The sequence below is a fragment of the Oncorhynchus tshawytscha genome, linkage group LG05 (genome assembly GCF_018296145.1).
Source record: "Oncorhynchus tshawytscha isolate Ot180627B linkage group LG05, Otsh_v2.0, whole genome shotgun sequence".
Lineage (NCBI taxonomy): Eukaryota > Metazoa > Chordata > Actinopteri > Salmoniformes > Salmonidae > Oncorhynchus > Oncorhynchus tshawytscha.
The window spans coordinates 6230772-6257750 of record NC_056433.1 but is presented as its reverse complement, the minus strand read 5'-3'; the positions used below and the strand labels follow the sequence as shown (position 1 = coordinate 6257750).

The following is a 26979-nucleotide window of genomic DNA, read 5'->3' as shown; positions in this document are numbered from 1 at the left end:
TATATACTGTACTCTATACCATCTACTGCATCTTGCCTATGCCGTTCGGCCATTGCTCATCCATATATTTATGTGTACATATTCTTATTCATTCCTTTACACGTCTGTGTATAAGGTAGTTGTTGTGAAATTGTTAGATGACTTGTTGGTTATTACTGCATTGTCGGAACTAGAAGCACAAGCATTTCGCTACACTCACATTAACATCTGCTAACCATGTGTATGTGACAAATAAAATTTGATTTGAAGACTACTTCAACAGAGAATAACAAGACTAGTCAACAGAGAATAACAAGACTAGTCCGACAGGCCTGTTAGGAGAAAAAAAAAAATGGAAGAAAAAAAATGACCCGAATAATTTAGGTAAATTACCTCTCTGATGTTGGCTTAATGAAAACCAATAGTTATTTCTGCTGTTCCTAATGGTCCATCTGTCATCTGAATCAACACAAAGCCCTTGGAGGCCTTATTGGACAAGCTTCATTGGATATTCATATGTTGGGTCCAAATTTTCAAGACAAATACAACAACAACAACCAACCAAAAAAAAAAAAAAAAAAACCTCCATCACAACCGAATGAATATCTATGCACCTTGCAGTGTAGGCTTGGTCTAACGGAGCACATGCAACACATTAAAAAGCAATCTCGATAAAAGGTACATCGTTAAAGTTACCCCATTGATGGTGTTATTGATCCCTGTATTCATCAACCATTAATTAAGGCCTCCTGTATTATCATGCTAATCAAACATTATCAACCTGTTTTTTTATTTAATTGAAATTTCGAATGAACGAAACTTGTGTTTTGGTTTTTTTCTCCTTCCAAATGGCGTTGTTCAGACCTTTGTGGACTGTAGGTGCTGGCACAGAAACAAAGACGCAACCATTAGTAGCCATTGTCCTCAATGATTATTAAAGTAAACAGAGAGTGTAGAGTGGAGGCAGCTGCAGTCACTTGAGGGGAGCGTCCGTGAAGAGGGGAGGAAGAGAGGGGAGGAAGAGAGCGGAGGAAGAGAGGGGAGGAAGAGAGGGGAGGAAGGGCCCGGGCCAAGCAACCCACAAGACTCTCTGTTAGAGAGGTGAGCCCATTATTCTGAGGCTTCTAGAGAACAGCAGAGCGCTACGATAATTAGCTTAGAAGATCAGGGTGGTTGTCATTACACACCAAACTGAAGAAAAATAAAATAAAACAGTGAGGGACTATCAGGACTCAATAAGAACTGCTCGTTTTCCCTTTCTGTTGAAAATGTTTCGATACGGTGTGCCTTAATGAATAGGGCCCCAGATCTACCTCTGGGTTAGGACTCATCTGGGTGTCGTAACAGCAGTGTAATGACAGACACGGCTAGGAGCAAAACATTCTGTTCCTGGGGCCAATCTGTCATTGCTACATTCATTTCTAGACTTTTAAATGAATTATATACACTGAGTGTACAAAACATTAAGAACACCTGCTCTTTCCATGACATCCTGTGACCAGGTGAATCCAGATGAACGATATGATCCCTTATTGATGTCACTTATTAAATTCACTTCAATCAGTGTAGATGAAGGGGAGGAGACGTGGGTTAAAGAAGGATTTTTAAGCCTTGAGACATGGATTGTGTGTGTGTGCCATTCAGACAGTGAATGGATAAGACAATAGATTTAAGGGCCTTTGAACAGGGTATGGTAGTAGGTGCCAGGTGCACCGGTTTGTGTCAAGAACTGCAACGCTGCCGGGTTTTTCAACGCTCAACAGTTTCCTGTGTGTATCAAGAATGGTCCACCACCCAAAGGACATCCAGCCAACTTGACACAACTGTGGGAAGCATTGGAGTCAACATGGGCCAGCATCCCTGTGGAACGCTTTCAACACCTAGTAGAGTCAACGTGGGCCAGCATCCCTGTGGAACGCTTTCAACACCTAGTAGAGTCAACGTGGGCCAGCATCCCTGTGGAATGCTTTCAACACCTTGTAGAGTCAACATGGGCCAGCATCACTGTGGAACGCTTTCAACACCTAGTAGAGTCAACATGGACCAGCATCCCTGTGGAACGCTTTCAACACCTAGTAGAGTCAACATGGACCAGCATCCCTGTGGAACGCTTTCAACACCTAGTAGAGTCAACATGGGCCAGCATCACTGTGGAACGCTTTCAACACCTAGTAGAGTCAACATGGGGCCAGCATCACTGTGGAACGCTTTCAACACCTAGTAGAGTCAACATGGGCCAGCATCACTGTGGAACGCTTTCAACACCTTGTAGAGTCAACATGGGCCAGCATCACTGTGGAACGCTTTCAACACCTTGTAGAGTCAACATGGGCCAGCATCACTGTGGAACGCTTTCAACACCTTGTAGAGTCAACATGGGCCAGCATCACTGTGGAACGCTTTCAACACCTAGTAGAGTCCAGCATCCCTGTGGAACGCTTTCAACACCTTGTAGAGTCAACATGGGCCAGCATCCCTGTGGAACGCTTTCAACACCTAGTAGAGTCAACATGGGCCAGCATCACTGTGGAACGCTTGTAGAGTCAACGTGGGCCAGCATCCCTGTGGAACGCTTTCAACACCTAGTAGAGTCAACGTGGGCCAGCATCCCTGTGGAACGCTTTCAACACCTTGTAGAGTCAACATGGACCAGCATCCCTGTGGAACGCTTTCAACACCTAGTAGAGTCAACATGGACCAGCATTTAGCGTCCTTGACCTGACGAATTGAGTCTGTTCAGGCGACAAAATGTGTTCTTAACGTTTGGTAACGTTTGGTAACGTTTCTGTGTGCACCAATTGATTCTTGAAGAATACAACGTATAAATGCCTTGTAAAGCATAGTTCAACTGTCGTACCCCAACAGAACCCAAACTACACTCTTGTTTGTAGAAATAAAACAAGTAACGGCATAAAAACAACTATAGCCTACAAAATATTATTACTTATTCATCGCTGTATGTCTAATGAATCACTGTGTGTGTTTATTTCAGGAACATTTCCCTGAGCCTCCTTTGACCCAGGAAATGCTCAGTCTGATTGGAAGATATTTCCATACACATCCCTAATTGGCTGATAGGACAGTCTAGAGCCCACCCCTGAACAGTCATTGGTCTATTATAATCAGATCACATTGTGAAGTCATGATTGTGGGCCAAAGGTTCCATCCCACCTGAACAGGCTGAAAACCCAGGAACTGTTTTTCTAGCCAACTCTTAAGACAAAAAGGGCATGATCATCATTTTCAAAATTTGAGAGTGTAATTTCAACCTCATAGTGTGGAAATATAAAAATAAAAACAGGTAAATATATATATTTTTTTTATTGCTCTGCTCCTTTGAAAACATTTGAATATCATGGATGGTCAGTCCTTGCGTCCATAACTCTGTCTATGTATTTGAGTGGGGTTGCATTTCTCCAGCCTTCTCTCAGTTGTTTACTGAAATCTGGGGATCTCCTTCGTTATGATTTGAACTGCAGATGAACCCCTTTTAAAATTACACCCCGTTACCAGTCCACTAAGAAGAAGGTGGTCACGTGGTCTGGTTGACTGGTTCCTCACAAGGTTTATTCCTTTTCCTTAGGAAAATAAAAAAAGAGTCGACACCAGAACACTGATAAAAATTCACACACTTTTATTGCGCAACGTTTCTGACCCATGATGCATCGGTCCTTTATTTCATGGTTATTTTGTTTGTTTGTTTGTACCTAGCACCTGCATGTTATTGGATGTGTCGTGTGCGTTTGAAACCAATCTGCCTTTGTGCTTCTGCTTGCTCTACCTGGGGAGGGGAGGGGGGGGGTTCTCTGATCCACGAAGGAAAAGCTATAAAACACATTAGATAAGATCAGAGAGGAGAAGAAAAACCCAAGATGAGAATCTGTACATAATACTCTGGGATGTTTTTAAATGGGGTTTCCCAAGTATTGTATACGGGCACATAGAGAATCTGCTTCCTGGGTTTCAACGAAGAAGAGTTCATTGTGAAATACAATTGTGTGACTTGAAGACTGTACCCAAACACTGTGGCCCGGGTGTTACACTGCATGTTGCCTTGCCATGGACTGACAGAACTATCTCCACAGGGCGAAGGAAAGGAAGTGGTTTCTCTTCTCTACCAAAAAAAAAAAGAAGCTTCACTACAATGTGGAAGTGTCTGCGTATGAAATGGCACCCTTCTCCCCCTGTATCGGGGCCCTAATAGAGTGAATCGGATGACATTTAGTATGCAAACGATGTTTGCCGGTGGTTTCGATGAGAGGAGCGATGCCCACTCAGTGGACAGTCATCCCAAAGAAGCAGGAAAAGTTCCTGCACCGGGGGAAACCAAGAGACTAGACATGAAGAGGTGACCCTTTAACCAACCCCAGGAACAGCACTGTCAAAACACAGAACCACGACATGTGACAGTCCTACAGAACCGAACCCCGACATGGGACAGTCCTACAGAACCACGACATGGGACAGCCATACAGAACAGAACCACGACATGGGACAGCCATACAGAACCACGACATGGGACAGCCATACAGAACCACGACATGGGACAGCCATACAGAACAGAACACGACATGGGACAGCCCTACAGAACCACGACATGGGACAGTCATACAGAACAGAACCACGACATGGGACAGTCATACAGAACAGAACCACGACATGGGACAGTCATACAGAACAGAACCCACAGAACATGGGACAGCCATACAGAACCACGACATGGGACAGTCATACAGAACAGAACCACGACATGGGACAGCCATACAGAACCACGACATGGGACAGTCATACAGAACAGAACCACGACATGGGACAGCCATACAGAACCACGACATGGGACAGTCATACAGAACAGAACCACAGAACATGGGACAGTCATACAGAACAGAACCACGACATGGGACAGCCATACAGAACCACGACATGGGACAGTCATACAGAACAGGCGATCTAGAATGGACTTCATCTTGTCTGACTGAGCAATTCTTTAGACTAGAATTATAAAAACACGTATTTGGCTTTAAAAATTGGTAGCATGGATAGACCATTTACAGCTTATTGAAAAGCCCTCTGGTGCTAAGAGGAACACCGTAAAATCTTGATGCTTTTTTGGCATGTGACCTTTTCTTGATGTAAGTGCTTTGAATGGAAAAGTTGAATATTGAGACCGATCAGACCTGGTCGGTTCATCAGAGAGCCAGTATAATATTGAGACCGATCAGACCTGGTAAGTTCATCAGAGAGCCAGTATAATATTGAGACAGAACAGACCTGGTCAGTTCATCAGAGAGCCAGTATAATATTGAGACAGAACAGACCTGGTAAGTTCATCAGAGAGCCAGTATAATATTGAGACAGACCTGAAGTTCATCAGACCAGTATAATATTGAGACCGATCAGACCTGGTAAGTTCATCAGAGAGCCAGTCATCAGAGAGCCTGGTCAGTTCATCAGAGAGCCAGTATAATATTGAGACAGAACAGACCTGGTAAGTTCATCAGAGAGCCAGTATAATATTGAGACCGATCAGACCTGGTAAGTTCATCAGAGAGCCAGTATAATATTGAGACAGAACAGACCTGGTCGGTTCATCAGTCAGTGATACATTGTATGATGTTGAATCAATCTGACATTTCAATCTGAGCAAAAACTGCTGAATGAAACCAACTAATAATAAGTGAATAATCTCAACATTAAATTCTCTCTTAGCCCCATTTCTGTTTGTGCCTTTCAGCCAACTATAATGTCTTTGTCACACAAACAGATCTCTTTCTTCAACCAAAAATAAACAACAGTGGATTTGGCTGTGGCTTGTTTTTGGGACGGGTTGGTTTTATACAGATGTTTAAATCGCTGCGGGTGTGTTCAGCAGGCCACAACGTTTGTGGAGCATTATATACAACCACATACCTCTCCGGGGTTTGTTAAAGAGAGTCACACCACTGCTCTTTGTAACGCTCAACAACGTTAGTGCCTACTGAACGTGGCCCTGTTGCTGTGATGTAAGGCTGGAGTCACATGTCGAGCAGTAGAACGCGGGGATCCTCCACCACAGACTTGATCTTACGCAGGAAGGTGACGGCCTCTCTGCCGTCGACCAGCCGATGGTCGTAGGTCAGAGCCACGTACATCATGGGTCGGATCTCCACCTGATGGAGAGAGAGAGAGAGAGAGAAATAACTATACAGCAGACAGTAGAAACAAAATGTTGATTAAAAATGTATAAAATAATGTCGAATTTAACTTGTTGGCATACAGACGGGAATGCACTGTGGGTGAGACCCACCTTGCCGCCGATGGCTACAGGCCTGTCGAAGATACCGTGCATGCCCAAGATGGCAGACTGGGGTGGGTTGATGATGGGCGTGCCGAACATGGAACCAAACACTCCTCCGTTACTAATGGTGAAGGTTCCTCCGTCCATGTCCTCCACAGCCAGCACATTATTACGAGCCTGGACAAAAACACACACACAAAGCAGTCGAGTTTGGGTCCTTATTCAATGCCATTCGTTTCATTGATTTTTTATTTATTTTTTTCCTTGAAGAGCTTCTTGGCAGCTTTGATCATAAAGGTGATGTTATCATATTGACGTCGTGATAAAACTAATCAAATCAAACTTTAGTAGTCACATGCGCCGAATACAACAAATATGGAGGCTATATACAGGGTATTACGGTATAGAGTCAATGTGGAGGTTATATACAGGGTATTACGGTACAGAATCAATGTGGAGGTTATATACAGGGTATTACGGTACAGAATCAATGTGGAGGCTATATACAGGGTATTATGGTACAGAGTCAATGTGGAGGCTATATACAGGGGGTACCGGTACAGAGTCAATGTGGAGGCTATATACAGGGTGTTACGGTACAGAGTCAATGTGGAGGCTATATACAGGGTGTTACGGTACAGAGTCAATGTGGAGGTTATACAGGGTGTTACGGTACAGGGTCAATGTGGAGGTTATACAGGGTGTTACGGTACAGAGTCAATGTGGAGGCTATATACAGGGTATTACGGTACAGAGTCAATGTGGAGGCTATATACAGGGTGTTACGGTACAGAGTCAATGTGGAGGCTATATACAGGGTGTTACGGTACAGAGTCAATGTGGAGGCTATATACAGGGTATTACGGTACAGAGTCAATGTGGAGGCTATATACAGGGTGTTACGGTACAGAGTCAATGTGGAGGCTATACACAGGGTATTACGGTACAGAGTCAATGTGGAGGCTATATAAGGGTATTACAGTACAGAGTCAATGTGGAGGCTATATACAGGGTGTTACGGTACAGAGTCAATGTGGAGGCTATATACAGGGTATTACGGGTGTACAGAGTCAATGTGGAGGCTATATACAGGGTGTTACGGTACAGAGTCAATGTGGAGGCTATATACAGGGTATTACAGTACAGAGTCAATGTGGAGGCTATATACAGGGTGTTACGGTACAGAGTCAATGTGGAAGCTATATACAGGGGGTTACGGAGTCAATGTGGAGGCTATATACAGGGTATTACGGTACAGAGTCAGTGTGGAGGCTATATACAGGGTATTACGGTACAGAGTCAGGGTGTAGGCTATATACAGGGGGTTACGGAGTCAATGTGGAGGCTATATACAGGGTATTACGGTACAGAGTCAATGTGGAGGCTATATACAGGGTGTTACGGTACAGAGTCAGTGTGGAGGCTATATACAGGGGGTACCGGTACAGAGTCAATGTGGAGGAGGCTATATACAGGGTGTTACAGGTCAATGTGGAGGCTATACGGGTACAGAGAGTCAATGTGGAGGCTATATACAGGGGTTACGGTACAGAGTCAATGTGGAGGCTATATACAGGGTATTACAGTACAGAGTCAATGTGGAGGCTATATACAGGGTATTACGGTACAGAGTCAATGTGGAGGCTATATACAGGGGGTACCGGTACAGAGTCAATGTGGAGGCTGTATACAGGGTATTACAGTACAGAGTCAATGTGGAGGCTATATACAGGGTGTTTTACGGTGCCGTTTATCACAAGGTGACGCAATCATCCTCTGTGCCTCAGTTGGTAAAGCATGGTGCTTTGTAAACACCAGGGTTGTGGGTTCAATTCCCAGGAACCACCGGTACGTAAAATGTATGTACGCATGACTAAGTCATGTTGCATAAAAGCGTCTGCTAAATGGCGTATGCTATTATTTTTTATAATTATCATTGACCAAAAGTAAAGCACAACCTCATGAGCTGATGTATCATATGTACTATAGACTCTTTCATCCCATTCAGACAAAGCTTTGTTACCTTCTCTCCCAGACCGTTGATGCTTTTCTCAATGTCAGCAAAGTTCATGGTCTCTACGTTGCGAATAACCGGTACAACCAGTCCCTGGTGAAGAGGAGCACATATACAAGGAAATGACGCAGATCTTTCTGGTCAAAACACCAACAGAACCAAACACAACCAACCAACCAACCGAACCAAACACAGCCAACCAACCAACAGAACCAAACACAACCAACAGAACCAAACACAACCAACAGAACCAAACACAACCAACCAACCAACAGAACCAAACACAACCAACCAACCAACCGAACCAAACACAACCAACCAACCAACCAACAACCAAACACAACCAACCAACCAACCAACCGAACCAAACACAACTAACCAACCAACACAACCAAACACAACCAACCAACCCTGAACCAAACACAACCAAACACAACCAACCAACCAACAGAACCAAACACAACCAAACACAACCAAACACAACCGAACCAAACCAAACACACACAACCAACCAACCAACCGAACCAAACACAACCAACCAACCAACCGAACCAAACACAACCAACCAACCAACCAACCGAACCAAACACAACCAACCAACCAACCAACCGAACCAAACACAACCAACCAACCAACCGAACCAAACACAACCAACCAACCAACCGAACCAACACAACCAACCAACCAACCGAACCAAACACAACCAACCAACCAACCGAACCAAACACAACCAACCAACCGAACCAAACACAACCAAACACAACCAACCAACCGAACCAAACACAACCAAACACAACCAACCAACCAACCAACCAACCAAACACAACCAACCAACCAACCGAACCAAACACAACCAACCAACCGAACCAAACACAACCAACCAACCAACCAACCGAACCAAACACAACCAAACCAACCAAACACAACCAAACACAACCAACCAACCAACCGAACCAAACACAACCAAACAAACAACCAACCAACCGAACCAAACACAACCAAACACAACCAACCAACCGAACCAAACACAACCAAACACAACCAACCAACCGAACCAAACACAACCAAACACAACCAACCAACCGAACCAAACACAACCAAACACAACCAACCAACCGAACCAAACACAACCAAACACAACCAACCAAACAAACAACCAAACACAACCAACCAACCAACCAAACACAACCAACCACAACCAACCAACCGAACCAAACACAACCAAACACAACCAACCAACCGAACCAAACACAACCAACCAACCAACCGAACCAACCACAACCAACCAACCCAGTCGACACCACACACTGATACAAGGAGCTCCAGCCCTTCAGAAATAAAACGATTGAATGTATAGATTAGGTCACGCCTCCCACCAACAGCCCAAGACCCAGACGTGACAAATTACAACAACCAAAAAAATAGGTTCATAGGTTCAATAGGCAGAATGTTTAGGTCCACAGGTCCTCTGTGTGCCTTACCTTTGGAGTGGCCACAGCCACACTGATGTCAACATAATCCCTGTAAACAATCTCTTTGGTTGTATCGTCAATCACTGGGAAGAGCAAGAGAAGAAATATCATTCACTTTTTTGTATTTTTTTAAAACTTCAATACCGTTTCAATCCAATGCATTCTGGGCTCTCAAGCAAAGACATTTGAGTTAGAAGTGTCAAAAGCTATTATGAGTTGATGTGTATAAGCTTCCTCCTATAAACAGAAGACCATCCCTTCATCAAAGCCAGTTTACTTTTAAAATGTAACCGCTGAAATAAGTGTCTGTGGTGTTGGAAGCAGAGTTAACAATTGGGGGAATTTGTTGTTGTTGTTGTTATAAATTCCATCGTTTTCAATAAATCCTGGTTCGAGGATTCCAGATTTCCTGCTTATTCCGGGAATTTTCTAACTAGGATTTCTGGAAAACCTTAGTTGGGAGAAAGACAGAGAGATAGTCTTAACCTCCGTTGACAGAAGGCTGGTCCATGAGAGCGTGGGCTGAAGCCTTAACGAAGGCCGACGTGAAGCCAAGCTTGATGTTATGTCTCTTCAAGAAAGCATCTTTATGGAGCTTCCTCATCTCCTGGATGTTGCTACAGAGGGAGAGAAGAACTGTTAAAGCAGGCTGTGTCTGTAGGAAGCATCTTTATGGGGTTTTCCCCATCTTCTGGATGTTGCTGCGGGAGGAATGACTGTTAGAGGACTGGGTCGTTTTTTGGAAAACCTGCCATTTTGAAGATTCTGTATGTCAATGTATCTGTAGGGTGGCATGTGCATCCGTGAAACCACCGGGCCTTCTGGGAAAAATAAAGTGATATTGCATTGGACATCAACAGCAGCATTGTGTTGCATCGTCTCACCTCATGTCTATCTCGTTGAAGGTGGTGAGCATGGCACAAGTCTGCTGAGCCTCCTTCAGTCGCTGGGCGATCCTCAGCCTCATACGATTCATCTTTACCTGGACGAATAACGAGACAAATCGGTTGGTTGTTAATTGGATGCATCTGTAGTTTTTTTTCTTTTTTCTTTTCAATAAACGAGAGTGAGACACTTCTCTTGATTTGAAACCAGCCTAAGGCTTTATCCCTGCTATTTCATCTCGTTGTGTCAGTACGGGGAGTGTTGGCCTGAACCTGGCCTGGTGTAGAGAGGTCGTACCCTGCTCTCTGTCCTGGCCCCATGGGCTGCTGCTGGTGGTGCTGGTGCAGTGGGCTTGACCGCAGAAACTAGAGAGAGAGAAAAAAAACAAGACTTTATTACACAAAACAAATATCAGTTTAAGTGAGTCCCCATCACCACTTAAATGTTGTAATAATTCTACTAAAGTCAACATGAATGAAATGTTTGTTTATAAACAGCAGCTGATGACGTACAAGGTTTGACTTGTGCTGCCACGGGGGGTAAGGCGACCATTGTTGGGGGAGGGGCTGCTGCTGCAGGGACATCTGCTGCTGGGGTGGCGTTGGCTGCTGCGGCTGACCAGAGAAGAAGAGACATTCAGATCTAGCTACAGATTGCTACACCAGATAATGTGACAGAACCAGAGATTGTTGGTATCCATTATTACTGGCCATTCCAGGTTTGCACATCTTTGTTCTCGATTCTGACCAAACATGCATCTACTAAAATCTCAGTGTCCATTTGCAGGTGGTGCGTTTGAATTAATTAAAATAAATACATGTTTTGCCATTTTAGTCTGGTTTAAATCTTCCCTCATTGATCGAGGCAGTGGAGTGGGAGGGGGATGGATCCACTTGTCTCAATGACTCAACACGTCAGCTACCACAGTGGTTGAAATGACTGCATCACTTAAAGAGCTGCAGTTAGTTTCAGAATGGATGGCAAGGAATAAGTTAGTCCTAAATAAATACTTCTAAAACTAAAAGCACAGTATTTGGAACAAAACATTCACTAAACCCTAAATCTCAACTTAATCTTATAATAAATCATGTGGAAATTGAGCCAGTTGAGGTGACTGAACTGCTTGGAGTAACTCTGGTTTAAACATGTTGATACAACAGTAGCTAAGATGGGGAGAAGTCTGTCCATAATAAAGTGCTGCTCTGCCTTCTTAACAGCACTATCAACAGGGCAGGTCCTACAGGCCCTAGTTTCTACCTTAACAACACTATCAACAGGGCAGATCCTACAGGCCCTAGTTTCTACCTTAACAACACTATCAACAGGGCAGATCCTACAGGCCCTAGTTTCTACCTTAACAACACTATCAACAGGGCAGGTCCTACAGGCCCTAGTTTCTACCTTCTTAACAACACTATCAACAAGGCAGGTCCTACAGGCCCTAGTTTCTACCTTCTTAACAACACTATCAACAAGGCAGGTCCTACAGGCCCTAGTTTCTACCTTCTTAACAACACTATCAACAAGGCAGATCCTACAGGCCCTAGTTTCTACCTTCTTAACAACACTATCAACAAGGCAGGTCCTACAGGCCCTAGTTTCTACCTTCTTAACAACACTATCAACATGGCAGATCCTACAGGCCCTAGTTTCTACCTTCTTAACAGCACTATCAACAAGGCAGGTCCTACAGGCCCTAGTTTCTACCTTAACAACACTATCAACAGGGCAGATCCTACAGGCCCTAGTTTCTACCTTAACAACACTATCAACAGGGCAGGTCCTACAGGCCCTAGTTTCTACCTTAACAACACTATCAACAGGGCAGGTCCTACAGGCCCTAGTTTCTACCTTCTTAACAACACTATCAACAAGGCAGGTCCTACAGGCCCTAGTTTCTACCTTCTTAACAACACTATCAACAAGGCAGGTCCTACAGGCCCTAGTTTCTACCTTCTTAACAGCACTATCAACAAGGCAGGTCCTACAGGCCCTAGTTTCTACCTTCTTAACAGCACTATCAACAAGGCAGGTCCTACAGGCCCTAGTTTCTACCTTCTTAGCAACACTATCAACAAGGCAGGTCCTACAGGCCCTAGTTTCTACCTTCTTAACAGCACTATCAACAAGGCAGGTCCTACAGGCCCTAGTTTCTACCTTCTTAACAACACTATCAACAAGGCAGGTCCTACAGGCCCTAGTTTTGTCGCACCTGGACTACTGTTCAGTCATGTGGTCAGGTGCCACAAAGACGGACTTAGGAAAAGTGCAATTGTCTCAGAACAGAGCAGTACGGCTGGCCCTTAGATGCACACGGAGAGATAACAATAATATGCATGAATAATATATAAATATAAATATACAGGAAGAACTAACATTAATGATATGCATGTCAATCTCTCCTGGCTGAAAGTGGAGGACAGATTGACTTCTTCACTACTTGTTTATATAAGAAGTGTTGACATGTTGAATGCACCAAGGTGTCTGTTTAAACTACTGGCACACAGCTCAGACACCCATGCATACCCCACAAGACATGCCACCAGTGGTCTCTTCACGGTCAACAAAGTCCAGAACAGACTATGGGAGGCGCACAGTACTACATAGAGCCATAACTACATGGAACTCTATTCCACATCAGGTAACTGATGCAGCAGTAGAATTAGTATAGCTCCTTTTTTGATTCTACAAGACCATCAGACTGTTAAACAGCCATCACTAGCACAGAGCGGCTGCTGCCTACATACAGACTTGAAATCATTGGAACACTTGATGAGAGAGAAAGATGGAGATGGGGAGAGAGTGTACCTCCTTTTTTGAGTTTGAAGAGGGGATTCCCGGCCTCTACCCTCCCTCCATCTGGCACCAGGAGCTCCGTGATCACACCGGCCGCCGGAGATGGCACCTGCAACGAGGTCTGAGACAAAACGCATTCTTGTTATCAAACCGTACACACAGTTAGTCAAATTACAAACATACTACATTCCAGTATTTGATAGCTTTGACTTTTATAAATATCTGATCATCAATGACGTCATAAGGTTTTTTCTCCACTTCCTGTCTGAATGACGTGCCCAAAGTAAACTGCCTGTTACTTAGACCTCGATGCCAGGATGTAGTATGTAGGATAATATAACACAATAGTGAGGACCCTTTTTTCTCCACTTCCTGCCTGAATGACGTGCCCAAAGTAAACTGCCTGTTACTCAGGCCCAGAAGCCAGGATATGTATATAAATGGTACCATTGGATAGAAAACACCTTGAAGTGTGTAGAAATGTTAAAATAATGTAGGAGAATAAAACACAATAGATATGGTAGGAGAAAATCCAAAGAAAAACCAAACAGGAAATGTTTTAAACAGTTAAGGCTATATTGTGTATTCCTATATACACTGCTCAAAAAAATAAAAGGGAACACTTAAACAACACAATGTAACTCCAAGTCAATCACACTTCTGTGAAATCAAACTGTCCACTTAGGAAGCAACACTGATTGACAATACATTTCACATGCTGTTGTGCAAATGGAATAGACAACAGGTGGAAATTATAGGCAATTAGCAAGACACCCCCCAATAAAGGAGTGGTTCTGCAGGTGGTGACCATAGACCACTTTCTCAGTTCCTATGCTTCCTGGCTGATGTTTTGGTCACTTTTGAATGCTGGCGGTGCTTTCACTCTAGTGGTAGCATGAGACGGAGTCTACAACACACACAAGTGGCTCAGGTAGTGCAGCTCATCCAGGATGGCACATCAATGCGAGCTGTGGCAAGAAGGTTTGCTGTGTCTGTCAGCGTATTGTCCAGAACATGGAGGCGCTACCAGGAGACAGGCCAGTACATCAGGAGACGTGGAGGAGGCCGTAGGAGGGCAAAAACCCAGCAGCAGGACCTCTACCTCCGCCTTTGTGCAAGGAGGAGCACTGCCAGAGCCCTGCAAAATGACCTCCAGCAGGCCACAAATGTGCATGTGTCTGCTCAAACGGTCAGAAACAGACTCCATGAGGGTGGTATGAGGGCCCGACGTGCACAGGTGGGGGTTGTGCTTACAGCCTAACACCGTGCAGGACGTTTGGCATTTGCCAGAGAACACCAAGATTAGCAAATTCGCCACTGGCGCCCTGTGCTCTTCACAGATGAAAGCAGGTTCACACTGAGCACATGTGACAGAGTCTGGAGACGCTGTGGAGAACGTTCTGCTGCCTGCAACATCCTCCAGCATGACCAGTTTGGCGGTGGGTCAGTCATGGTGTGGGGTGGCATTTCTTTGGGGGGGGCCGCACAGCACCTCCATGTGCTCGCCAGAGGTAGCCTGACTGCCATTAGGTACCGAGATGAGATCCTCAGACCCTTTGTGAGACCATATGCTGGTGCGGTTGGCCCTGGGTTCCTCCTAATGTGGCTGGAGTGTGTCAGCAGTTCCTGCAAGAGGAAGGCATTGATGCTATGGACTGGCCCGCCCGTTCCCTAGACCTGAATCCAATTGAGCACATCTGGGACATCATGTCTCGCTCCATCCACCAATGCCACGTTGCACCACAGACTGTCCAGGAGTTGGCGGATGCTTTAGTCCAGGTCTGGGAGGAGATCCCTCAGGAGACCATCCGCCACCTCATCAGGAGCATGCCCAGGCGTTGTAGGGAGGTCATACAGGCCACGTGGAGGCCACACACACTACTGAGACTCATTTTGACTTGTTTTAAGAACATTACATCAAACCACCAAAGTTGGATCAGCCTGTAGTGTGGTTTTCCACTTTAATTTTGAGTGTGACTCCAAATCCAGACCTCCATGGGGTTGATAAATTTGATTTCCATTGATAATTTTTGTGTGATTTTGTTGTCAGCACATTCAACTATGTAAAGAAAAAAGTATTTCATAAGAATATTTCATTCATTCAGATCTAGGATGTGTTATTTTAGTGTTCCCTTTCTTTTTTTGAGCAGTGTGTAATGTGACTTCTTTAGTGTTTACAGGACCTTGTCAGTCTCGATCTCACACACCACCTCATCCTCTTTCACTGTATCTCCAACAGCTGGAAAAGACCAAAGGAAGGTATTACTGTCCTGCACAAAACCTAGATGGCAACAAGATAGTAAACATGAGCCGAGTGGATTTTCCTGAGACCCCCCCCCCCCAAAAACTACCTTTCTCCCACCTGACATCCCCTTCTGTGATCGACTCAGAGAACGGAGGGGTGTTGACAGTGACAACTTCCTCCCCTGATTAAAAAAAACACAAAGATGTCAGGCAGATTTGATTTAAAACAGTAACTTGTTTAATACACAGAGAAAGGCTAGAGATACAGGCTAGAGATAAGATAGATAAGGCTAGAGATGAATACATACTATGTGCTGTAGATGTCTTGAAGTATCTGATGTGGAAGACAACAATTGATGACGGAGGCTCACATCTAAAACACAGAGGAAGAAAACATGTTTATTATGTAGCAGCCTATAAACTAGCCTATTTTTTTTATATATATTTTTTTTTACCTTTATTTAACTATGCAAGTCAGTTAAGAACAAATTCTTATTTTCAATGACGGCCTAGGAACAGTGGATTAACTGCCTTATTCAGGGGCAGAATGACAGATTGGTACCTTGTCAGCTCAGGGACTTGAACTTGCAACCTTTCGGTTACTAAGCCCAGTGCTCTAACCACTAGGCTACCAGGCCACCCCGGGGTAAAGTAGCCTCTTGAAAAACAAGGGGTTTAAAACCAGCGCAACGCTCATTAAAAGACTCTCGAACATAATTAATGAAACAAACATTTTCTGTATCAAACAAAAATACATGTGAAACCTTCAGATTTGTTCATCAGCCTAAGGCCAAACATACTGAGATAAACTCAGGACCAAGAGAAGACACTTACAACTGAGTGTTCCTGTAGACAACCCTGTTGCCAGTGGAGAGGCCTTCAAGAAGATAAAAGGGGAGAGAGAGACAGAGAGAGACAGAGAGAGACAGAGAGAGACAGAGAGAGACAGAGAGAGACAGAGAGAGAGAGAGAGAGAGAGAGAGAGAGAGAGAGAGAGAGAGAGAGAGAGAGAGAGAAAAAATTGCGTGGGAGAGAGAGCGGAAGAGAAAAGAGTGAGGAAGAGCGAGAAAGAGGGCATGAGGAGAGAGAGTGAAAGACAGAGAGCGAGGGACTGAGGATATTATTATTATTAGTGTTTCCAACACAGTGATAACCACTGTTGAGTCAGTGCATTCTGGAGAACACTGGGGTGTATAGCTACATTAACAGCTCCTTGATGATGGGGATATTTATCCACTTACAGGCCTTACGGTGATCTTTGATACTTAACCGACATCAACAGTCATCATCCAAACAGAGTATGTTTTTTCCCCCCCCGAATTTATAAAACAGAATAAAGGCCCATCATCTAACATTAGTCCTAAGTTGGGCCGTGTTAATCATGCACAAAACAGAACAAAACAAAGGACTGAAAACAAGGAGGGGCTTACCTGGACTTGTCTTAACGAGGAAAGTTTGTTTTTCGTTGAGAAATGCTTTGTTACGGTGTGCACTAACAAAGAGGTCATTGTAAACTCTAACAACCTGAGCAGAGAAGGAGAGAGAAAGGCCTACTCACCTGAAGTGGTCCTCCCAGCCAGCACATTATTACCCTGAAAATAAATGTTCAAGGGAGAAAGATAAATTTCCACAAAACGGCGCAAACTACACATCATTATCAAACAGCATTTCAGGTGTGTTTGCTCCCATTTTGTGGCTGTGGCCTGATCCGGATGGGTGAGACAACTTGAAATCTCAAAACTTGTGCAGCACCCCATACACAATAGCTGTCTGGGTCACCATGAGCACACTGCATTTCAACTGGTCAGTACAGTGCCGTTGAAGTCAAATAAAACCGTCCTGTCATACTGAACGCACCCTTCAAATCAAATCAACGTTTATTTGTCACATGCGCCGAATACAACAGGTGTAGCAGACCTGAATACAACAGGTAGACCTGTTGTACAACACTGTAGACCTTACAGTGAAATGCCGAATACAACAGGTGTGGTAGACCTCACAGTGAAATACTGAATACAACAGGTGTAGTAGACCTTACAGTGAAATACTGAATACAACAGGTGTAGTAGACCTTACAGTGAAATACTGAATACAACAGGTGTAGTAGACCTTACAGTGAAATACCGAATACAACAGGTGTAGCAGACCTGAATACAACAGGTAGACCTGTTGTACAACACTGTAGACCTTACAGTGAAATGCCGAATACAACAGGTGTAGTAGACCTTACAGTGAAATACTGAATACAACAGGTGTAGTAGACCTTACAGTGAAATACTGAATACAACAGGTGTAGACCTAGAAATACCTGTAGTAGACCTTAGTGAAATACTGAATACAACAGGTGTAGTAGACCTCACAGTGAAATGCCGAATACAACAGGTGTAGTAGACCTCACAGTGAAATGCCGAATACAACAGGTGTGAAATGTACACCTCACCTTACAGTGAAATACCGAATACAACAGGTGTAGTAGACCTCACAGTGAAATACTGAATACAACAGGTGTAGTAGACCTTACAGTGAAATACCGAATACAACAGGTGTAGTAGACCTTACAGTGAAATGCCAGGTGTAGTAGACCTTATGAAATACCGATCAACAGGTGTAGGTAGACCTTACAGTGAAATACTGAATACAACAGGTGTAGTAGACCTTACAGTGAAATACTGAATACAACAGGTGTAGTAGACCTTACAGTGAAATGCTGAATACAACAGGTGTAGTAGACCTTACAGTGAAATGCTGAATACAACAGGTGTAGTAGACCTTACAGTGAAATGCTGAATACAACAGGTGTAGGTAGACCTTACAGTGAAATGCTGAATACAACAGGTGTAGTAGACCTTACAGTGAAATACTGAATACAACAGGTGTAGTAGACCTTACAGTGAAATACTGAATACAACAGGTGTAGTAGACCTTACAGTGAAATACTGAATACAACAGGCTCTAACCAATAGTGCAAAAAACAGGTATTAGGTGAACAATAGGTAGGTAAAGTGAAATAAAAAACACCAGTAGAAAGACAGGCTATAACAGTGTAGTAGACCTTACAGTGAAATATATACAGGTGTAGAGGCTATATACAGTACAACAGGTGTAGTAGACCTTACAGTGAAATGCTATATACAGTGTAGTAGACCTTACAGTGAAATGCTATATACAGTAGAGAGGCTATATACAGGTAGAGGCTATATAAAAATAGAAAAAAGGTATTAGGCTATATAAAGAAATAAAAACAGTAGACAGTAAAAAGACAGGCTATATACAGTAGAGAGGCTATATACAGTAGAGAGGCTATATACAGTAGTGAGGCTATATACAGTAGAGAGGCTATATGCAGGAGAGGCTATATACAGTAGGGAGGCTATATACAGTAGAGAGGCTATATACAGTAGAGGGGCTATATACAGTAGAGAGGCTATATACAGTAGAGGCTATATACAGTAGAGTCTATATACAGTAGAGGCTATATACAGTAGAGAGGCTATATACAGTAGAGAGGCTATATACAGTAGAAAGGCTATATACAGTAGAGAGGCTATATACAGTAGAGAGGCTATATACAGTAGAGAGGCTATATACAGTAGAGGCTATATACAGTAGAGAGGGTATATACAGTAGAGAAGCTATATACAGTAGTGAGGCTATATACAGTAGAGATGATATATACAGTAGTGAGGCTATATACAGTAGAGAGGCTCTATACAGGCACCGGTTAGTCAGGCTGATTGAGGTAGTATGTACATGTAGATATGGTTAAAGTAACTCTGCATATATGATAAACAGAGAGTAGCAGCAGTGTAAAAGAGGGGTTGGTGGAGGGGGTGGGCACACAAAGCAAATAGTTCATGGTCACTCTGCATCTCAGTAAGGAGTCCAGACATGTTCGAATAACAGTTACATGTTAGTCACTTAGCAGAAGCTCTTATCCAGAGAGACTTACCGGAGCAATTAGGGTTAAGTGCCTTGCTCATGGACACATAGATGTTTCACCTAGTTGGCTTAGGGATTCAAACCAGCAACCTTTTGGTTACTGGCCCAACGCTCTTCACTCTTATGCTACCCATAGGAACATGCAGGAGTTCAATGCCACAGAACTGACAGATGATCAGTGAGTCCCTACTGATACACGTTACCCCCCTCTTTCCTTCCCCATTGATACACGTTACCCCCTCTTTCCTTCCCCATTGATACACGTTACCCCCTCTTTCCTTCCCCATGGAATCACCTTACCCCCTCTTTCCTTCCCCAGGGATACACATTACCCCCCTTCTTTCCTTCCCCCCAGGGACACACGTTACCCCCTTTCCTTCCCCAGGGATTTTAAACCTTCCCCAGGGATACACGTTACCCCCTGGATACTTTCCTTCCCCAGGGATACACGTTACCCCCTCTTTCCTTCCCCAGGGATACACGTTACCCCCTCTTTCCTTCCCCAGGGATACACGTTACCCCCTCTTTCCTTCCCCAGGGATACACGTTACCCCCTCTTTCCTTCCCCATGGATACACGTTACCCCCTTTTCCTTCCCCAGGGATACACGTTACCCCCTCTTTCCTTCCCCATGGATACACGTTACCCCCTCTGGATACACGTTCCTTCCCCCCATGGATACACGTTACCCCCTCTTTCCTTCCCCATGGATACACGTTACCCCCCTTTCCTTCCCCATGGATACACGTTACCCCCTTTCCTTCCCCATGGATACACATTACCCCCTCTTTCCTTCCCCTCTTGATACATGTAAATCCCCCTTTCTTTCCCTTGATACACTTCATCCCCCTCTTTCATTTATCTTTAAAAAAAATGGTCTTTCTCTTTTTCAGCCTATGGTTTTCATCTGTCACCACCTACCAACAAACCTTCATACAATTAATGGATAATGTTTCCTCTCGACAAAAAAGGAATAACCTACGCAGTCACCAAACAAGTGGATAGTTACCCAAGTTGAATTGGTTGCTGTTCAAACAAAAAATTTGATGAAATGCATGCAATCTGATCCAGCACAGCGCCCCAGTACGGCCATTGCCTTTACCAGAGCAATGCATGTTATGTATTGGCCTTAGGCCTTGCTCTGATCAGGCCATTGACAACAAACTAGTTTGGCAATGTGTGTTTACTCAAACAGGGGAGCTGGAATAAATCCTCTTTGGAAAAGTAATGTATGTGGCACAGTGTTTAACACAAAAACCTCAATCAAGTAGCAAACGATTTGTCATAGGCATAGAAATCTGACTCTTCTCTCAGCTATCTGGTAGTGGGTCAGTGGGAAATATTCAAAGAGTAGCTAGCTATAGTTATGCTTACACTGGCCAAGGCACAGGTTAGGTTGTGTAAGTCGGTGTAGGCTAAAGTGGGGTTGCAGAGACAACCGAAGACTCTCTGAACTACACACAAGGTTAGTTCATGCATAACACGGGCTATTTCTAGCATAGGTTACAAGCAGAGGTCAAGCTGTAAAAATGGACGAGAAAGTCCAAATGTACTGCTAGCTGGGTAATAACTCGCTTTCAGTCTGTGCATGAGAGTTGTGGCTCAAGTGTGTCTTGACAATGATCTGAATGTGTATAGCTAGCTAACGTTGCTATACCTAAGGCAGTGGTTCCCAACCATGGGTACTTGGCTCATAGGGGGGTACTGGTGAAAACTCATGAGACCATAGGCTTACTAGAGTAAAATGCATATGAGGGGGTAGGCTACTTCAGGGGTACCCAGGGAAGAGCACACAATTCAGTTGGTGTTACAACACCCGAAAAGGCTTGGGAACCAATGACCAAAAGGCATTAGACCCGTGTTACATGCCTGACAAGTCACACTCACGCTTCTTAATTAATTAAAACATTAAAAAAAAAACATAATGCTAGCTAATTATTTAGCAAATACGCTCCTAATCACTTAATAGTAAGCTAAGTGAATGATTCTAGTGATATTCCTACCAACTGAGCACAGCTAGCTATCCAAATATGTATATGTCATAAATATAGTTAAGAGGGAAACGCAAGTCATTTCCTTAGCGGTTTAGCTAGACCCTGGACTGGTGGCATTCTGTCCTTGGGTTGGGCTAAGGTCTATTCCCCGGTAGTTAACGTTATGGCCTTGGATATAAATTAAAACACGCTTTTGCCGAACCCAACCATTCGATACACGTGGAAATTGAATTGGTACTTCTCTCCTTACCTGACTTAGCGCAGACAGGGAGCGCCCAAGTGTCCTGCAAAGACATCGGGAATGCGATAACATAGCGTCAACAGAGGTGTCAAAACGACCAAAGGGAGCAGTACGGAAGTTCAGTACACCTGGGATGGTAGTAGGGGCGGTACCGTGGGGTCACGACTAGAAGGGATCCACCTTTTGTCAAATGAACATCAGATTTTACTTTTCGCAGCAGCAGATTAAGGAGCATTTACGCAGTGTGTTATTAAGAGAATTGACGTGGCAGTTTAGGATCATTAGGTTAGGGTTAGATAAAACTGTCTATTTTTGACGTTCATTTGATAAGAGATGGATATCATCTAGCTATGACTGCTGCCGACTGCCCCGATAGGAAATAACGAGGGACAAACCAATTTCGTTTTTATGATAGGGGAGATAGCTCATACCAAATAAATGATGTACAACTACAGGCAGTCCAGAAGTTTAGGCTTCCTTTTGTTCGCTAAAATATTTAACACAACTTTAAATAAGGTTTTAATTGCTTTAGAGGCTTATTAATTCAATCGTCTTGGGGTTTTATGTGACCAATGTTATGAAAATAAAATGCGTGTGTGTAAAATGGTGGGGTGGGGAAACAAAAATAAGAACCTCACTTACATACTTTCGACATCCAAAATAAACATTTTCCAAGAAATGTCGGATGCTTTTGTCTTTCATCCAGTTCCCACGGGGGGCAGTAATGGTACGTGCTAATTTATATGCGGTTGATTTAATTATAGGGTGCCACGCCCCCTCCTCGTGTGGATTGATTGTGGATGAAATACAGTAACCCAGTTTATAATAACTCCTTCTCCCCTGTGACACGCATCATTTCAGCTCTCGTCTCTGGACAGCTACTGGACGCCAACATTCACTCAGAGCAACTGGTAGGCAGGCATCCTTTTTTTTGTTGTTGTCGGGTTTTTGGAAGTAAACACGTGAAAAGTAGGCACTAGGCTGCAACAAAATCTTCTCAACATAGAGTATGCTCATTTAAAGTAACATGTTTTTTTAATTAAAATAAATAGTGTGATTTTGGATTTGATCAAATTAATAACAGATATTCTCGTTTGGGTCTTAATTTAACTTGTCTGCTGCTACTTTGATACATGGAGCATTTATATATAAAGAAAAGGCTAGTGTTAGTCATTTCGGTGAACAGTTTTCTTTAAAAATGTTGATTTTAATTGTGCTTCTACAGGATGCATATTTGCATAATTCAAGCATTGACATTACCTTAACAATCTTTTGAGGTAAAATGTGAGTAATATTGTTTGCTTCTGCATCATTGCTGCACACTATGACAATACACTATCACACAATACAGATATTGTTGTCTAGTAGATGACTTCACAAAACGTCTAACTTTCAAACTGCCAGTAAAATACAGTATTTCATATTTATTACCAATGGCAAAATGTTATAGTTTTAATCACAAATACTCTATTTTAGTTCATCTGTTAAATATAGGTTTGTTTTGTCGTTAAAATTATATGTAGTTTTCTGGGGAAAATAACATTTTGCAGTATTGATGATTTTCCATCAATATTGTTTTATTTTAAAAGATTTTATTACAACAGTTGCCAATGTTAAATGCTTTCTAAAGACCTGTTTTTCCTATAAACTATGTTTATGGTTATGTACATTTATTTTGCATGAAGCATGGAGCCGAGCCTTTTGGACCACAACATGCATCATTCCTCCAGCAGCACCTACCCAGAGGACAGGACAGAGAATCCTCCCTCCTTTCCGCACAACAACACATACAACTCCTCCTCCCCTCAGTCCTCCTCTCAGTCAAGTGGTGAATCCCTTATCTCTACGCTCCTACAAACAACCATAGAGAGTAAAAGAACCCTGCAGGAGAGCACCACTGCATATTACCCCCCAGACACTCCCATGTCCAGCTCTGCCTTGACGAATCTTAACCAGGTGGACCACCACAGCAGCAGTACCACCATGGCACCTCTGTCTCCAGCCAGCCAGGCATCCACCGGGGCCAGTCCCACTAGATTCAGACCCAATGAGGCCGGGTTGACCCAGGACTGGATGCTGGAGCTGGTTGACAGACACCGGGCCAAGCGTGCCAGAGTGGAGAACATCATCAGAGGCATGGCAGGCTCTCCTCTCAGTGTTTATTTCACAGGTGAAGAGTTTGGTGAAGGGGAGACCACTCCAACCAGTCACCTTCAGAGTGAGATGTTGGAAAACAAGAGGAAACAGAGGGTGCCGCGGCACCAGGACCTCCCCGGGACGGGGGGCGTTAGCGGGAAGAGTACGGACGAAGGCCATATCCTGAAGAAGCAGCTTCAGACCATGCAGAGGCTCCTGGGTCAACTCCAGGCCAGGTTCATCCAGATCTACGAGAATCAGACTAATGAGTCTGAAGAGGAGGACCACCATAGTACTTGGAACAAAGAATATGTGGAGACAAAGATATCTCCTGGTGAGGTGTTCTTGGACCCTTACAGTGAGTTTAACAATAAGACACCTTTAGATAAAGGTCATCTGGGATGGATGAATAACAAGCAAACTGACTACCTTCACTCGAACCCAGACAACGAAGACAAACTCCTAGCAGACATTCTCAAGTATGAACTCTCCAGAGCTGTAAACTCGAGCGTTGACTCAATTTTCAAAAACATATCGCATGCTTTCGTCAAGTCACCACAGCTACACGTCGAGGATGGTGGAATGGTGGAAACAGACGATGAGACCGTGTTCCTCAGCTCTCGCGAGCCGGCGTCAACATCCACCCATGTAGACAGCATGTCACGACTCCCCTCATGTTCCGAGAGTGGTATGGCCCAACAACTACCAGAGATTCAAACCGAGGCTCTATCTCTGGTTGTTCAAAAGCCTGCTTCAATGACTCGCCCATGTTCTCTAAAACAAACAGTGAAAGGGTCTCTCCATTTCCACCAGCCTCCATTCCTATACAACCACCCCACTGCTGTACAGGAAAGCCACCAAGTACTGGACAACCTGAAACACGACAGCTCCCATCACGATACCTTCGGAGGGCTCCAGTGTAGACCCAGTACCATGGGTCTGCCTACCCCAGAGATAGTTGACTTACCATGGGATCCGGTCATAGTGAGGTCCAGGGTGACCTCCAGGCCACCCGGGAATCCTCAGGTTAACCAACCCTTGACCACAGGGCATCACGTGCTTCTGGACAGTCTCCCTCACATCAAGATGGACTGTGGTAGCTTTCAGAGTATGGTGAAAAGGACCTCGTATGTGCTGAATGTATCCTTCTACAAGAGCGGTCTCTTCTTCTTTATTGAAAGTGTTTTCCCCACGTGTTATTCAGACAGAAAGGAAATGAGGTGGGGTTGACAGGCAAGTGGCAGAAACAGTGTTTAACTATAGAATACTACCATATACTTTACATTGAGTGAAGCCAGTGAATCTGTGATATTATAGTTAAGTCAGTGAATCTGTGATATTATAGTTAAGCCAGTGAATCTGTGATATTGTAGTTAAGTCAGTGAAGTCAGTCATTTATTAACCATCATTTTACCAGGTCAGATGACTGAAAACATATGGCCTCTTTTACAGTAATAACCTGGGGGAAGAGTTACAGGGGGAAAAGAGGGGATGAATGAGACGATTGGAAGCTGGGGATGATTAGGTGGTCATGATGGTATGAGGGCCAGATTGGGTATTTAGCCAGGACACCGGGGTTAACACCCCTACTCTTACGATAAGGGATGAATCAACATTTACAGAATGGTTACATGGAGGAAAATGGAGAGGGTCATGCTTTTTCAATTTCAGTCTAGAGGAGGGTTTAGTATTTTTTTCAATTTCAGTCAAGGGGAGGGTTTAGTATTTTTTTTTTAAATGTAGTCTATTTTTTTTTTATTTTACCTTTATTTAACTAGGCAAGTCAGTTAAGAACAAATTCTTATTTTCAATTTAGGAACAGTGGGTTAACTGCCTGTTCAGGGGCAGAACGACAGATTTACCTTGTCAGCTTTTGAACTTGCAACCTTCCGGTTACTAGTCAACGCTCTAACCACTAGGCTACCCTGCCGCCCCAGTGGAGGGTTTAGTATTTTTTTTAAATTGAGTCTAGTGGAGGGTTTAGTATTTTCATGTAGTCTAGAGGAGGGTTTAGTCTTTTCATGTAGTCTAGAGGAGGGTTTAGTCTTTTCATGTAGTCTAGAGGAGGGTTTAGTATTTTTTTCAATGTAGTCTAGAGGAGGGTTTAGTCTTTTCATGTAGTCTAGAGGAGGGTTTAGTATTTTTTTCAATTTCAGTCTAGAGGAGGGTTTAGTATTTTTTCAATTTCAGTCTAGGGGAGGGTTTAGTATTTTTTTCAATTTCAGTCTAGAGGGAGGGTTTAGTATTTTTTCAATTTCAGTCTAGAGGAGGGTTTAGTATTTTTTTCAATTTCAGTCTAGAGGAGGGTTTAGTATTTTTTCAATTTCAGTCTAGAGGAGGGTTTAGTATTTTTTTCAATTTCAGTCAAGGGGAGGGTTTAGTATTTTTTTTAAATTTAGTCTAGTGGAGGGTTCAGTATTTTCATGTAGTCTAGAGGAGGGTTTAGTCTTTTCATGTAGTCTAGAGGAGGGTTTAGTCTTTTCATGTAGTCTAGAGGAGGGTTTAGTATTTTTTAAATGTAGTCTAGAGGAGGGTTTAGTCTTTTCATGTAGTCTAGAGGAGGGTTTAGTATTTTTTAATGTAGTCTAGAGGAGGGTTTAGTCTTTTAATGTAGTCTAGAGGAGGGTTTAGTCTTAATGTAGTCTAGAGGAGGGTTTAGTCTTTTAATGTAGTCTAGAGGAGGGTTTAGTCTTAATGTAGTCTAGAGGAGGGTTTAGTCTTTTAATGTAGTCTAGAGGAGGGTTTAGTCTTTTAATGTAGTCTAGAGGAGGGTTTAGTCTTTTAATGTAGTCTAGAGGAGGGTTTATAGGCTAGTTAGAGTGGAGCTTAACCAGTGGCTGTGCTGTGTATGACTACGGTGGCACTTCAGGAGGAGAGTGAAAGGCATCTGCCTGAAAATAATGTTTGATGACTTGCCTAGTTAAATAAAGGTTAGTCCTAGTTAAAAAATTTACAAAAAAAACATGCGTGTGGACTAGCCTATGTTCTGTTCAGCTTGAGAA

General features: G+C 43.5%; 2 protein-coding genes across 11 annotated transcripts; one reads left to right on the top strand and one right to left on the bottom strand.

The window, feature by feature from the left end:
• Positions 1 to 5010: 5010 nt before the first annotated feature.
• Positions 5011 to 22210, bottom strand: LOC112237189 (dihydrolipoyllysine-residue succinyltransferase component of 2-oxoglutarate dehydrogenase complex, mitochondrial). 10 transcript variants are annotated; one of them, XR_006083328.1, is made up of 16 exons: positions 21851 to 22210; positions 17226 to 17259; positions 16502 to 16544; positions 15976 to 16040; positions 15775 to 15849; positions 15607 to 15662; positions 13436 to 13544; positions 11140 to 11235; positions 10925 to 10992; positions 10627 to 10724; positions 10229 to 10359; positions 9752 to 9825; positions 8280 to 8363; positions 6266 to 6433; positions 5465 to 6128; positions 5011 to 5297 (listed from the first exon to the last, which is right to left on the bottom strand). XR_006083328.1 is itself a non-coding variant. In XM_042321393.1 (15 exons), exons 1-15 carry the CDS (start codon positions 21911 to 21913, stop codon positions 5994 to 5996), a joined length of 1305 nt encoding a protein of 434 aa, XP_042177327.1. In that variant the 5' UTR covers positions 21914 to 22209; the 3' UTR covers positions 5419 to 5993. The 10 variants fall into 10 exon arrangements, 1 of the variants encoding a protein (XP_042177327.1); XR_006083326.1 differs by having other exon boundaries at positions 11140 to 11241; positions 21851 to 22209; XR_006083327.1 differs by having other exon boundaries at positions 5011 to 5250; positions 5559 to 6128; positions 11140 to 11241; positions 21851 to 22209.
• Positions 22211 to 22645: 435 nt separating this feature from the next.
• LOC112237192 (prospero homeobox protein 1-like) lies at positions 22646 to 25683 on the top strand. The gene is made up of 3 exons (XM_024405801.2): positions 22646 to 22752; positions 23067 to 23125; positions 23527 to 25683. Exon 3 carries the CDS (start codon positions 23528 to 23530, stop codon positions 25205 to 25207), a length of 1680 nt encoding a protein of 559 aa, XP_024261569.1. The 5' UTR covers positions 22646 to 22752; positions 23067 to 23125; position 23527; the 3' UTR covers positions 25208 to 25683.
• The last annotated feature ends 1296 nt before the right edge of the window (positions 25684 to 26979 follow it).